The sequence below is a fragment of the Procambarus clarkii genome, chromosome 67, assembly GCF_040958095.1.
Source record: "Procambarus clarkii isolate CNS0578487 chromosome 67, FALCON_Pclarkii_2.0, whole genome shotgun sequence".
Classification (NCBI taxonomy): Eukaryota; Metazoa; Arthropoda; class Malacostraca; order Decapoda; family Cambaridae; genus Procambarus; species Procambarus clarkii.
In genome coordinates, this window is record NC_091216.1 from 21,596,226 (window position 1) to 21,607,081 (window position 10,856).

At 38.9% G+C, this 10,856-nt stretch overlaps 1 protein-coding gene across 1 annotated transcript; it reads right to left on the reverse strand.

Annotated features, from left to right (window-relative positions):
* Positions 1-923: 923 nt before the first annotated feature.
* LOC123767692 (elongin-C) lies at positions 924-6,489 on the reverse strand. Its single transcript, XM_045757582.2, has 3 exons — positions 6,310-6,489; positions 3,282-3,503; positions 924-2,314 (listed from the first exon to the last, which is right to left on the reverse strand). The coding sequence occupies exons 2-3, from the start codon at positions 3,488-3,490 to the stop codon at positions 2,173-2,175; spliced, it is 351 nt and encodes a 116-aa protein (XP_045613538.1). The 5' UTR covers positions 3,491-3,503; positions 6,310-6,489; the 3' UTR covers positions 924-2,172.
* Between the last annotated feature and the right edge of the window lie 4,367 nt (positions 6,490-10,856).

The following is a 10,856-nucleotide window of genomic DNA, read 5'->3' on the forward strand; positions in this document are numbered from 1 at the left end:
TATTAAGTTGGTATATACAACTTGGCAAAGAAGATCAATATTTAATTATTTTTAAAGACGAACCCTTTGTTTTGTGTACCAGGTAAAATTTGTCGGCGTGCCAGGTTTGGCACACATGCCAAGGGTTGCCTACCCCGGCCTTAGGCAAACTATTTTGACCTTCCCCAAAATGCAACCCAAAACATATTGTTGTCCTATTTACTTCTTGGTGGAGAATCAGGCGAAATTCAGCATTACTCAACATTTCTGCATGTCTTGCAAGGGAATCACACCTTGAACCTTTCAGCCAACAACTGCCCTGAGCACTATCAAAATACAAGTAGTTCTCAATCATAAAATTGTTTACATTATCAACTACACCTTATAATTCAAGATCAATCTTTTAATTTACTGTACATTGTTGTACATATATAATTTACTTTAAATTTGTTAATTGCGAAATCAAAATACTGTAATAGACAATGTTATTGACTATTATGAGTACATGTAACCATAACAGGCTGCTTTGATAGTGTCGCTGGAAGCTAAAGCTAAACCTAATTTTAATCAGATCTAAACTGATCAAGTCTTTTTCAAGTTTAAATTTTGAATAAAAGAAACTATACAAGTACCTTTTCTAACAATTGGCTTTTCATTGAATACTCAGGTTATCAAAGCTTCATACAGGTAAATACTGTCCATCTTTTCTCCCTTAAGCAAACTTTAATGGGTAGAAAATATAAATTCTGTTTAGTGCTGTATTATTATTGTAACTGCATTCCTACTCGAGGTATGTGCAGGCAACAGCCAACAACAAGATGCACCAGCATATATGTAAAACAGTAAAGTTACTGCACTAAAAATTACCCTTGTCCATTTACCGTAATTTCAGCTACACATCAAGTTATTTTACAACATTAAGGAAGAATATATTTAAATAAATAAACAATTCTCAAAATTTAATACAATCCATAGCTTACAAGAAATTTCTATAAATTTTATTTAATTAAATTCCTAGCCAATGAGCAGTTATGTAATAATAATACAAGTAATAACTTCAGCATATGGGACTTATCAATACACAAATGTTTTTCAGAACATAAATCTTCAAAGTAAATGTATTTAAACAATAAGTTATGACTCGACACATTTAATCCTTAAGCCTGCTAATATCGTACAGCACACAATAAGCAGCTACCATGGAAACAATTTTTAATCATCAATTGTTTATTATGGGGCTCCATCTTTTAAGCAGTTTCCGATAAAACATACTTAAGGCATTAGGAAAATCCTGGCCCTTTAAATTAAAAACAAATTCATGATTTAAAGCGTGCATTGTGTATTTGCAATTAAACATGCAGTAACGTGCCATGTGACTGCTTAGTATATACAGTATGCAGAATCTGATACCATTTAATTTCACAAACTTTCAAATTACTGTACTGTAGACATTGGATAACAAATATGCATTTAAACATGGGATGTATCGAGCTTAAAAACACTTGAAAAACGGGACTGGAAAGTGAGCACATTTGTTACATTAAAATTCTGTAATGCTGCAAGGGGATCCAAGACATCATTTTATGTTATGAATAATAGGCACTGTTGCAGACTAAAGGTGACCGGGAATTATACTAGAATAATGAGTGAAAAGGGGACTTGTGATGTAGGATGAACACTGCAGCACCATCTCTTATAAATATCAACTAGTCATAACATTCATTCATAATACCTACAACTTACCTCCTGATTTTTTTAGTTACAAACAAAACAAAAAAAAGAAATTCTGCTTTTCAATGATATTTCAAACAAGAAATGCCTTAATATTTAAGTAGAAAAAGCTATTACAGTATGCATATTGTCATTACAATACCTACTAATGACACCTGATATTTATTTGAAGGCTGCCTACCGGTTAGCAATGACCAACCAAAAATGTCCATTTTTTTTATTTTTCCCTCTTATTCCAAGATCTTGCTATTACACAATTGTATTGGTGAATTATAAGTATAGATTAAAGTGCTTCAAACTAATAAAATAAGGAAATCCAAAAGATGAAAAAGGATATTGCCACCTACTGAATAACTCGGCTCATCCAACTTTTCCCAGCTAACCTTTAAGTCTACTCTGGATACCTAGAGATCACCTTGCCAATTAATAATGTGACCGGTTTATGGATTAACTTTGGGTCTTTCAGCAGTCAAGGAAGTTTGCGGCCATGAGCAGCTCTAGAGCAATTTCAGGTGCGATGGGAAACTCTGGAATTTCTGTCGAGCTGTTAGTGTATCGAACCTTATAGGTGAAATACATACACACTTTCTGAAGAACATGTGATCTGCAAAATAAAATAAAATAGCTTTACAGTACAGTAGTAATTTTCAATTAAATTTATAGTAAGAAACTTGTGTATTCTTTCCATCTATACCAAAGACTGCAGTACCGTTGCTACATTCTAGATTTGCAATTGAGGATCCCAGGTTCAATCTCTGGGCGAGTCAGATATGGTAGGGCATGTTATGTTTCCTTGCACCTGATGCCTCAGTTCATCTAGTAGTAAATAGGTATCCAGGAGCTAAGCATCTGTTGTGGGGGGGTTGCATTCTGGGAAAGGTCAGTAGTTTGACCTGGAACCTTGATACAAGCCTTAAATTTATGCATTACATGCCCAGGCTTCCTGTCCTGGGCAAAAATTATTAATACAATACTAAAATGTTTTGTCAGAGTTTAATTGAGGATCCTGGGTTCAATTTGCCAAACTGAACCAAGGATCTTCAATTGTGAATCTAGAACATAGCCACTGTACTGCAGTTATTGCTCTATGCTCTCTAATCCAAATCATATGAGGCCCATTCCTTTCAGAATTGCCCAAACATTTACTTGGCCAAATTTCTTTGAAATGGTAAAAAATGGATTGGTCAAGTGTCATGTGTGCAAATGTTTCTGCAAAGGAACTGTGATACACTTTGTGATCATGGGAGAAAATATACAATATATGTAAAAATTCATTGTTTCTGCCACAATTTATTGACATTAAATATATATAGAACTAAAGGACAAAATTATGAAACTTGCAAATATTTCACTTGCAATGTGTTGAATGTGTGTATTATGCATGACAATGTGATACCTGGGTCAGCAATCACACTAAAAATGGTTTCAGGAGTAATGCTTCCAGACCTAGGAGATGCTTTTATACTACTGTACATACTGAGCGAGACATATATATAATTATTTATTACTTTAACATACGATCTATAGTCAAACACTTTCTTATATGCCAAAACAAAATTGTAAATACATACGGTATTTCCCTGAAGTTAACTTCATTTGTTTCATTTTCAGCAAATTGTCCTGGTCCAGAGAGCATGGCCTTGATTGTGCCAGAGGTGAGAGCATGATCCCTCTTGACAATGAATTCATGGCCATCAGAAGATATTAACTTAACGTACATGGCATCGGGACCTTCACAACCTCCGTACACACGCTCTTCATCCTTGTTTTCATCCCCCATCTTCCCGAGAAATCTGCAACAGTTTTTTTTTATTTTAATGAAAATACCTATGATTTAAAGTATTTATCACACATAAAACACCTGAAAAATGTTCATTCTCCAGAGTACAGTAACATTTATACTGTGGGATGCTTTGTGGAAAATTTCCCACTTAAGCATTAATAAAAGACTACAATAAATGTGTACACGATTTCTAGGCGTAGCCTAAACTCAAATGATGCACTGCAACAAACTGGTAGTCATGTAGCAACAAACTAGAATGTAAAAGATGAAAGTGTTGGGATTGAGTACTAGAGATGTTGGAGGTAGCATGTTTGGAGCAGATGCTCTTTTTGTTTATGATCTTGTAAATAGTAATTCATGTACCTGATAATTGTTTTATTTTGCTGTTGCTGTTGGTCGAGAATAAAACCATGTGGACGAAGATTGTTTCTCTTCAGCCTTCAACCATAACAGTGGTGATGAGAATTAAACACCTCAGGCAGAGAGCCTGGGTATGAGACGAAGTGTGAGGATCAAGAGAGAGCAGGGTATGTCATGTGGGCGGGTGGAAGCTTCGCATACAACAGTCGAGTTGTACTACCACTGTGGCCATGGCTACGCTGCTCATTTCACTGGACCCATTTAACACTACCAAGATCTCATTGGACCTGTGGCTCAGACTGCTGGAAGCAAACTTTCCTTACCAGGAGATTAAGGAGGACGCCAACAAGAAAGCAGTACTCTTAGTTTCACTGGGTTCGGAAGTGTATATAGTGTTCTCGAGAATTTGTGTGCACCCGAGCTACCCCACACGAAGACCTATGTAGACCTGATTGCCCTGCTTAAACGTCATTATGTAGTGAACTTATGGTCGTACAGGGCCAGACCAAATGTAAACACTGTGAATACAATCAGAGTAGTAGCAAGTGCAAGTTTAGTGCCTATATATGCAACTTTTGTAACAAGGAGGGACACTTTTAGAGAATGTGTAGGGAATATCTGAACAGGAACAGCAAGGCCTGGGAGAAGAGACCACCAAGGAATGCAGGAAGAAGAGGTAGTGGTACTGTGGTCAAGGCAGTAGAGGAAGGTAAACCATCTGAAGAAGCTGCAAGTGAGGAAAGCAGACTATATTCGGTGAAAGAAAAGCTAATGTTCAGTGAAGTCACAAGTGGTGAATTTTGTAATTAATGGGAAGTTAGTTCCCTTGGAACGGGACACTGGTGCTGTAGTGTCAACACTGTCTAGAGATTGGGCAGATACCTTGCAATTGAATGTAAAACCAGGTAAAAAATCATTAAGTGCATGTGATAATGTTCCGATTAAGGTATATGGCAAGGTGTCGGCAAAAGTAGGTTATAATGGAAAAGAAATTGTCCAGGATTTTTATGTAGTGGATTCACATAATCCTAGCCTATGTGGTAAGGATCTCATGGAAAAAGTGGGAATTTTCTTGGCGGGCCTAGATGAAGTCTATAGTTAATACCAATTAAAAGTGCCGAACAAATGTTAGATAAATATTCAGTGGAGGCAGATAAACCATTTAATAGCATTGTGGCAAAAATTCACCTGAAAAGTGGGGCTTCACTTAAATTTTTCAAGGCAAGAACAGTGCCATTTCATTACAAGCAATTGGTAGAATCAGTCCTGGAAAAGCATGTGGCAGAAGGCATCTTAGAGCCAATTACACACAGTGAGTGGGCAGCCCCAATTGTACCAGTTGAAAGCAGATCAGAAATCCTTGAGAATCTGTGCAGACTTCAAGGAACTAAACAACCGTATACACTGCGAGAAGCACTCTTTACCTAAGATAGACGAGTTGCTGTCAGTTGTCTGCAAGCAGGTAATTTTTTCTAAGAGTGACCTGAAAGATGCTTACTTGCAAATTCCTGTAGAGGAGGAGAGCCAGAAATTGTTAATGATTAATACCCACAAAGGGTTAAGTATAAAAGACTTCATTTTGGACTCTCCTCGTCTCTAGCAATTTTTCAGAGACTCATGTCCCAGTTGTTAGTAAACATTGAAGGTGTGGCTAGTTTTTTAGATGACATTGTATGTGGGGAGAATGAGGAAGTGCATGATGCTAGATTAGAACAAACTTTGAATCTTTTGCAAAAGCACAATGTGAAGATTAATAAGAGTAAAACAACATTGAAGACCAAGGCCATTGAATAATTGAATACCTGGGGTACCATACTTCAGGTAAGGGCTTTACTCCTTCTCACAAAAATGTAGCTGCTATAGTAGATGCCCCAGTCCCAACATCAGTTGCGGAAGTACAGTCTTTTGTTGGGATGGTTACATATTTTTGTAAGTTTGTGAAGAACTTTTCAACAAAATTAGCACCCTTTTTCTATCTGCGTGACAAAGACAAAGGCTCTTGCACTGCAATGGGTGAGGTTCCTTCCTCAAAGACAGCCAACCGAACACACCACAGAAGTTAACCCTGGTGCACAGGACCCACAATGAAGGGAATGGCCGAGTAGGGTTCAAGAGCTACAAAAAGTTTGACCTGGCTATGCCATCACTGTTAAACAAACCAGAGACAAGCCGTACTGAAAGAAACCCAATCTAATAACAATCAGTGTGTTATGTAGTGTGCACAAGCTGTGTAACGTCACCATGACGTCACAGTTTTAATGTCGACGCAGGTTTCAGATGTTTCTGGGCTGGCCAGGAGCCCCGCGGCCGTCCTGGCCAGGAGCCACCTAGCAGAAAAATACGGGACAGTCAGCTCCAACCCTGGATTAATCAAATGAATGCCCAGTGGGAAGGGCCAAAGCGTAGGAGCCGCTATGTGCTACCCCGCCAATCAACGGTAGTAGAAAGAGACCCACCTGGAAGTATAGAGCGGTGAGAGTGAGGGTCCAGGAGCCTGAGGTAAGACAGCAGCAGCTACCGACCGTCCACACGGCCGCCACGCTCAGATGTAAACACTTGGGCCGGAGCTCAACACGCTCGAACCCCGCACATTATGCTTCGAACTCGTGAACCCATGTCACGGGCTTCCAGCCTCTAACACCTATCATTCATCCCCATAGTTTTTATTTTATTTATTCTATTTATTTATATAAAAGAAGGTACATTGGAGGTTAACAGAGAATATAGAAATTAAGTTGAATTTACATTCTTGTAAAGCCACTAGCACGTATAGCGTTTCGGGCAAGTCCTTAAACTAACAGAAAATTTTAGATAAATTAACAGTAAAATTTATAACAAAATTTACAGGTACTTTACAGCTTGTCTTTACAGGTACAGATAATTTTAAGTAGAATAATTACAGTAAAATTGACAAAAAATGTTTACAGGTACATTGAAGATATTTAGACACAACAGCAATTAGAATAATACACAATAATAACAATACACAATAAAGAAACAAGGATTACTAGGTACATGAGGATAACATTTCAGAGTTATACATCAGTTCACTGAAGCACAATATGAGGAGCATTTCAAGGAAAAGTTTCAAGGAATAATGCAGTAGAATATGCACTCAATACAACAACCATGATATCAGATGATATCTAAGATTACAATGGTAAAGTAATACGGCTTAGGTACAAATATTGGGGGATTGAATAGCACTAGATACAGTGTGAAGATAAAGCACTTGGTAGAAAACTATGAAGATGAAATTAGGTTGTGGCTAAACCAACCCAGGCTGAACACTTCTAACCCAAGTCGCTACCTTTCTAATCCGCCAACATGTACCATATGAATGTATTATTATTTTGGGTAAAACCCACCCTTGTTTATATGTGAAATTTATGTAAGAAATTTACACCCAGTCTTTCGCACTCTTCTGAGTGCTTTATCTAGGTCTGAGTGTGATTAGGATGAGAATTACATCTCAACGTCTAATTAAGCTGCTATTGCTTTTGTTGCTTTAGATTCAACTTTCGGAACAGTAGCACGGGTTATGGTGAGCCCATAAGTGGAGGCTCTTTGAAGTCATTATCTGTATCAATAGCCGATACTAGAGATCTGGGGATGGATGGGGTCTTCATGGTGGGTTTTCATTCCAGGGGTTGCTGTACCAGTACCCACGGAGCTGGTGGGGTTAGTATAGACCTCTTGGTCTTCCGTGTTTTCTTTACCTGAGACTTTGGCTGAGCCGTGCTGTCGTTGGAGTTTGGTCATTTTGGTGAGGTGGCCTTCATGAGGAGGTCTTGTACCGAGTAGGTGTCGTATTTGTGGTGCGGCGGTGGAGCTCCTACTAAGATTTCCTCGTCTGAGGAGTCCGTAACCTCTGTAGTTGGTGTTTTCGTCTTTCGCCTCGCAGCCTGAGATAGGCTCAGGTGTCGTGGATTGGTGGTAGAAGCTATTTCAGTAGCATTGGTGATGCTATTAGTATTTGTAGACAGCGCGGCGGCTGAGATGATGATGGTAGGAGTGTTGGGAGCTGGAGAGGAAAATACATCTGTGCCGCCCTGGTCTTGGGTGGTTCTGGAGTCTGTGCTGAAATCGACCTCGTGGTCTTTCTGGTGATAGTTTCTGGAGTGGTAGTGGGGCAGTGAGACTTGCGCCAGGGGCTATGATGGGGTCCAGGCCATTGGTTAAGTATAATGTGTTCAGTTCACTGACAAAACGGTGGTTCTCTGGTCCGGCAAGCCTGTCCGTTAGTCCAATAAGACCAGGGATAATGCCTGCACGTGATGTAGGTAGCTGCAAAGGAGCCTGTGGGACCTTGGGTCCCCATTGTGAAGGCTGGGTTCACCTGGTGAGAGGAGCCACTCTTTGGTAAGACTGGAAAGTCTTCTGGTTGGTTGGTGGGAGCTGAGGTAGTGGGTTGAACACCTGGGGCTCTGGGGCCAGATTCACGAAGCAGTTACGCAAATACTTACGAACGTGTACATCTATCCTCAATCTTTGACGGCTTTGGTTACATTTATTAAACAGTTTACAAGCATGAAAACTTTCCAATCAACTGTTGTTATTGTTATAAACAGTCTCCTGGTGCTTCGGAGTTCATTAACTACTAATTAATTGTAAACAAAGCCGCCAAAGATTGAGAAAAGATGTACAGGTTCGTAAGTGCTTGCATAACTGCTTCGTGAATCTGGCCCCTGGTCACGGAGGTTGAAGTGTTGTTTCTCGTGGCTTCAACTGGGCATTAATGTCTTCCTGTCTGCGGGGGCAGCAGTAGGAAATTGCGGGGTGATTGCCATCACAGAGCAAGCAGCGATGGGTTGTTGCCTTGCATATGGAGTAGTGATAGTCCAGTACGCACAGGCTGCACTTCTGGACGGGGTGCTGAAACTTGTTAGTGGGGTGGGAGAGCTCGTAACACTTGAAGCACTGCTGGATCTTATGGTATCGTTCCTTTTTTACTTGATAAGGTTGTATTTGTAAGTCGAAGCAGTAGAAATCTTGTGTGGCAGCCTGGGTGGCTGCAGCTATGGTGGTGAAAGTAATCTTCATTGCCTATTCATTTTTGGGTGCAAAGAAAAGGAGATAACATCTAGGTCAGAAAGAGCCGTAGAAGAAGCGAATGTAGAAGAAAAAATTGTTGGGCTAGTGGAAGTTCTTGCAACCAAAGAGAATGTCTATGCATTACACAGAACTTAGAAATTTCTTTAAGGAATTTGACTGGAAAGACTTGCTATTAGGCAAGGATGTGAATGAGATGTATATCAAGTTTGTGAAATATATGATAAAGGCACACAAAAATTTATACCAAAGCAGAGATGTAGAACTAGGAAACAGGATTGGTTCAACAGAAATTGCGAGAGGGCCAGAGTCCAAAAAAAACACAAAAGTAGAATCAATATAGGAGGAGGCCAAACTCCCCCCCAAACATACCAGAGATACAAAGATGCGAGAAACAACTGCACAAATCTATACATGGCAGTGAGGAGAGGGGCAGAAATAAATTTTGAGAAGGTATAGCGGACAAACGTAAAGGAATCAGGCCGATTCATCAGAACACAAATTGCAGGTAAAGGATAATATTCAGAGGTTGAAAATGGGAAACAGATTAAGAAAGAGATCTAGGGGTAGTTCTAGATAGTTTTCTATCATCTGAGGACCACATAAAGAACATGCGAGGAGCCTATGCTACACTTTCTGACTAAAGAATTGCTTTTAAATACATGGATGACGAAATATTAAAGAAATTGTTCACGACTTTTGTTAGACCAAAGCTGGAATATGCAGCGGTTGTATGGTGCCCATATCTTAAAAAGCACATCAATAAACTGGAAAGAGGGCTAAGACATGCCACTAAGTGGCCCCCAGAACTGAAGGACAAGAGCTACGAAGAGAGATTAGAGGCATTAAATATGCCAAAACTAGAAGATAGAAGAAAAAGAGGCGATATGATCACTACGTACAAAATAGTAATGGGAATCGATAAAATTGATAGGGAAGAATTCCAGAGACCTGGAACTTCAAGAACAAGAGGTCATAGATTTAAACTAACTAAACTAAGCTGCCGAAGAGATATAAGAAAATTCCCTTTCGCAAACAGTGGTAGACGGTTAGAACAAGTTGAGTGAGTGAGCCAAAACCGTCAGTAATTTCAAAGCGTTATATGACAAAGTTAATGATAATGTTTATTCAGGTAAAAGTGCATACATTCAAAACGAGTTACAAACAGAATGTCAAAACGAGTTACAAACAGAATGTTGGACTTCTAGATAGAGCTTGTATATACTATGCCTAAAGCCAAATGTAACATGCAACATAATTCTTGTCCAAAACGCTGTGCGTATTAGTGGCATTAGGCATTTTATGTACTACCTATATCTAGAAACCCAACATTTTGTTTGTAACTCATCCTGTATGTATGTATGTATGTATGTATGTATGTATGTATGTATGTATGTATGTATGTATGTATGCAATTTTACTTGAATAAGTTAGTTTAGTTCATTTATTATGCACCCCATACCCATCTTGTGGGCGGGAGTGAAAAGGGTTACAGACGCACAGGGCTCAGGTGAACCCTACATTTAATTTAGTTAAGCAAGTTACAATCTTGATGAGCTAGTTACAAAATTCAGTATAAGTCGTGTCATTATCAATGGGTTCGAGATCGAACATTGATTATTTATTATTATTTTAGTATTTGAGTGCTGGGAAGACGGGACACCACGAACATAGCTCTCATTATGTAACTACACTTAGGTAATTACCTAGGTAATTACATGAGCACTTAGAGCCGAGTAGGCTCCAGAATCTGTACACCAGTTGAGAGGCGGGACTAAAGAGCCAAAGCTTAACCCCCACAATCACAACTATTCTAACAGAATTTGTACAAATTTGTGCGTAGAGGGTATATTTTTGCCTTGTACAAAATAATAGAATTCCTGTAATATGTATGTAAACTCTGTAACAATATGAATTGTATACTTGTAATAAATACAAATTATTATTATTG

What these genes read in the sequence shown, in the direction of transcription:
- LOC123767692 (XM_045757582.2), bottom strand. Translation starts at nt 3,490, where the DNA reads ATGGGGGATGAAAACAAGGATGAAGAGCGTGTGTACGGAGGTTGTGAA. An exon ending in GTTAACTTCAGGGAAATACC is followed by an intron (nt 2,315 to 3,281) that starts GTATGTATTTAC and finishes TTTATTTTGCAG; the next exon opens with ATCACATGTTCTTCAGAAAG.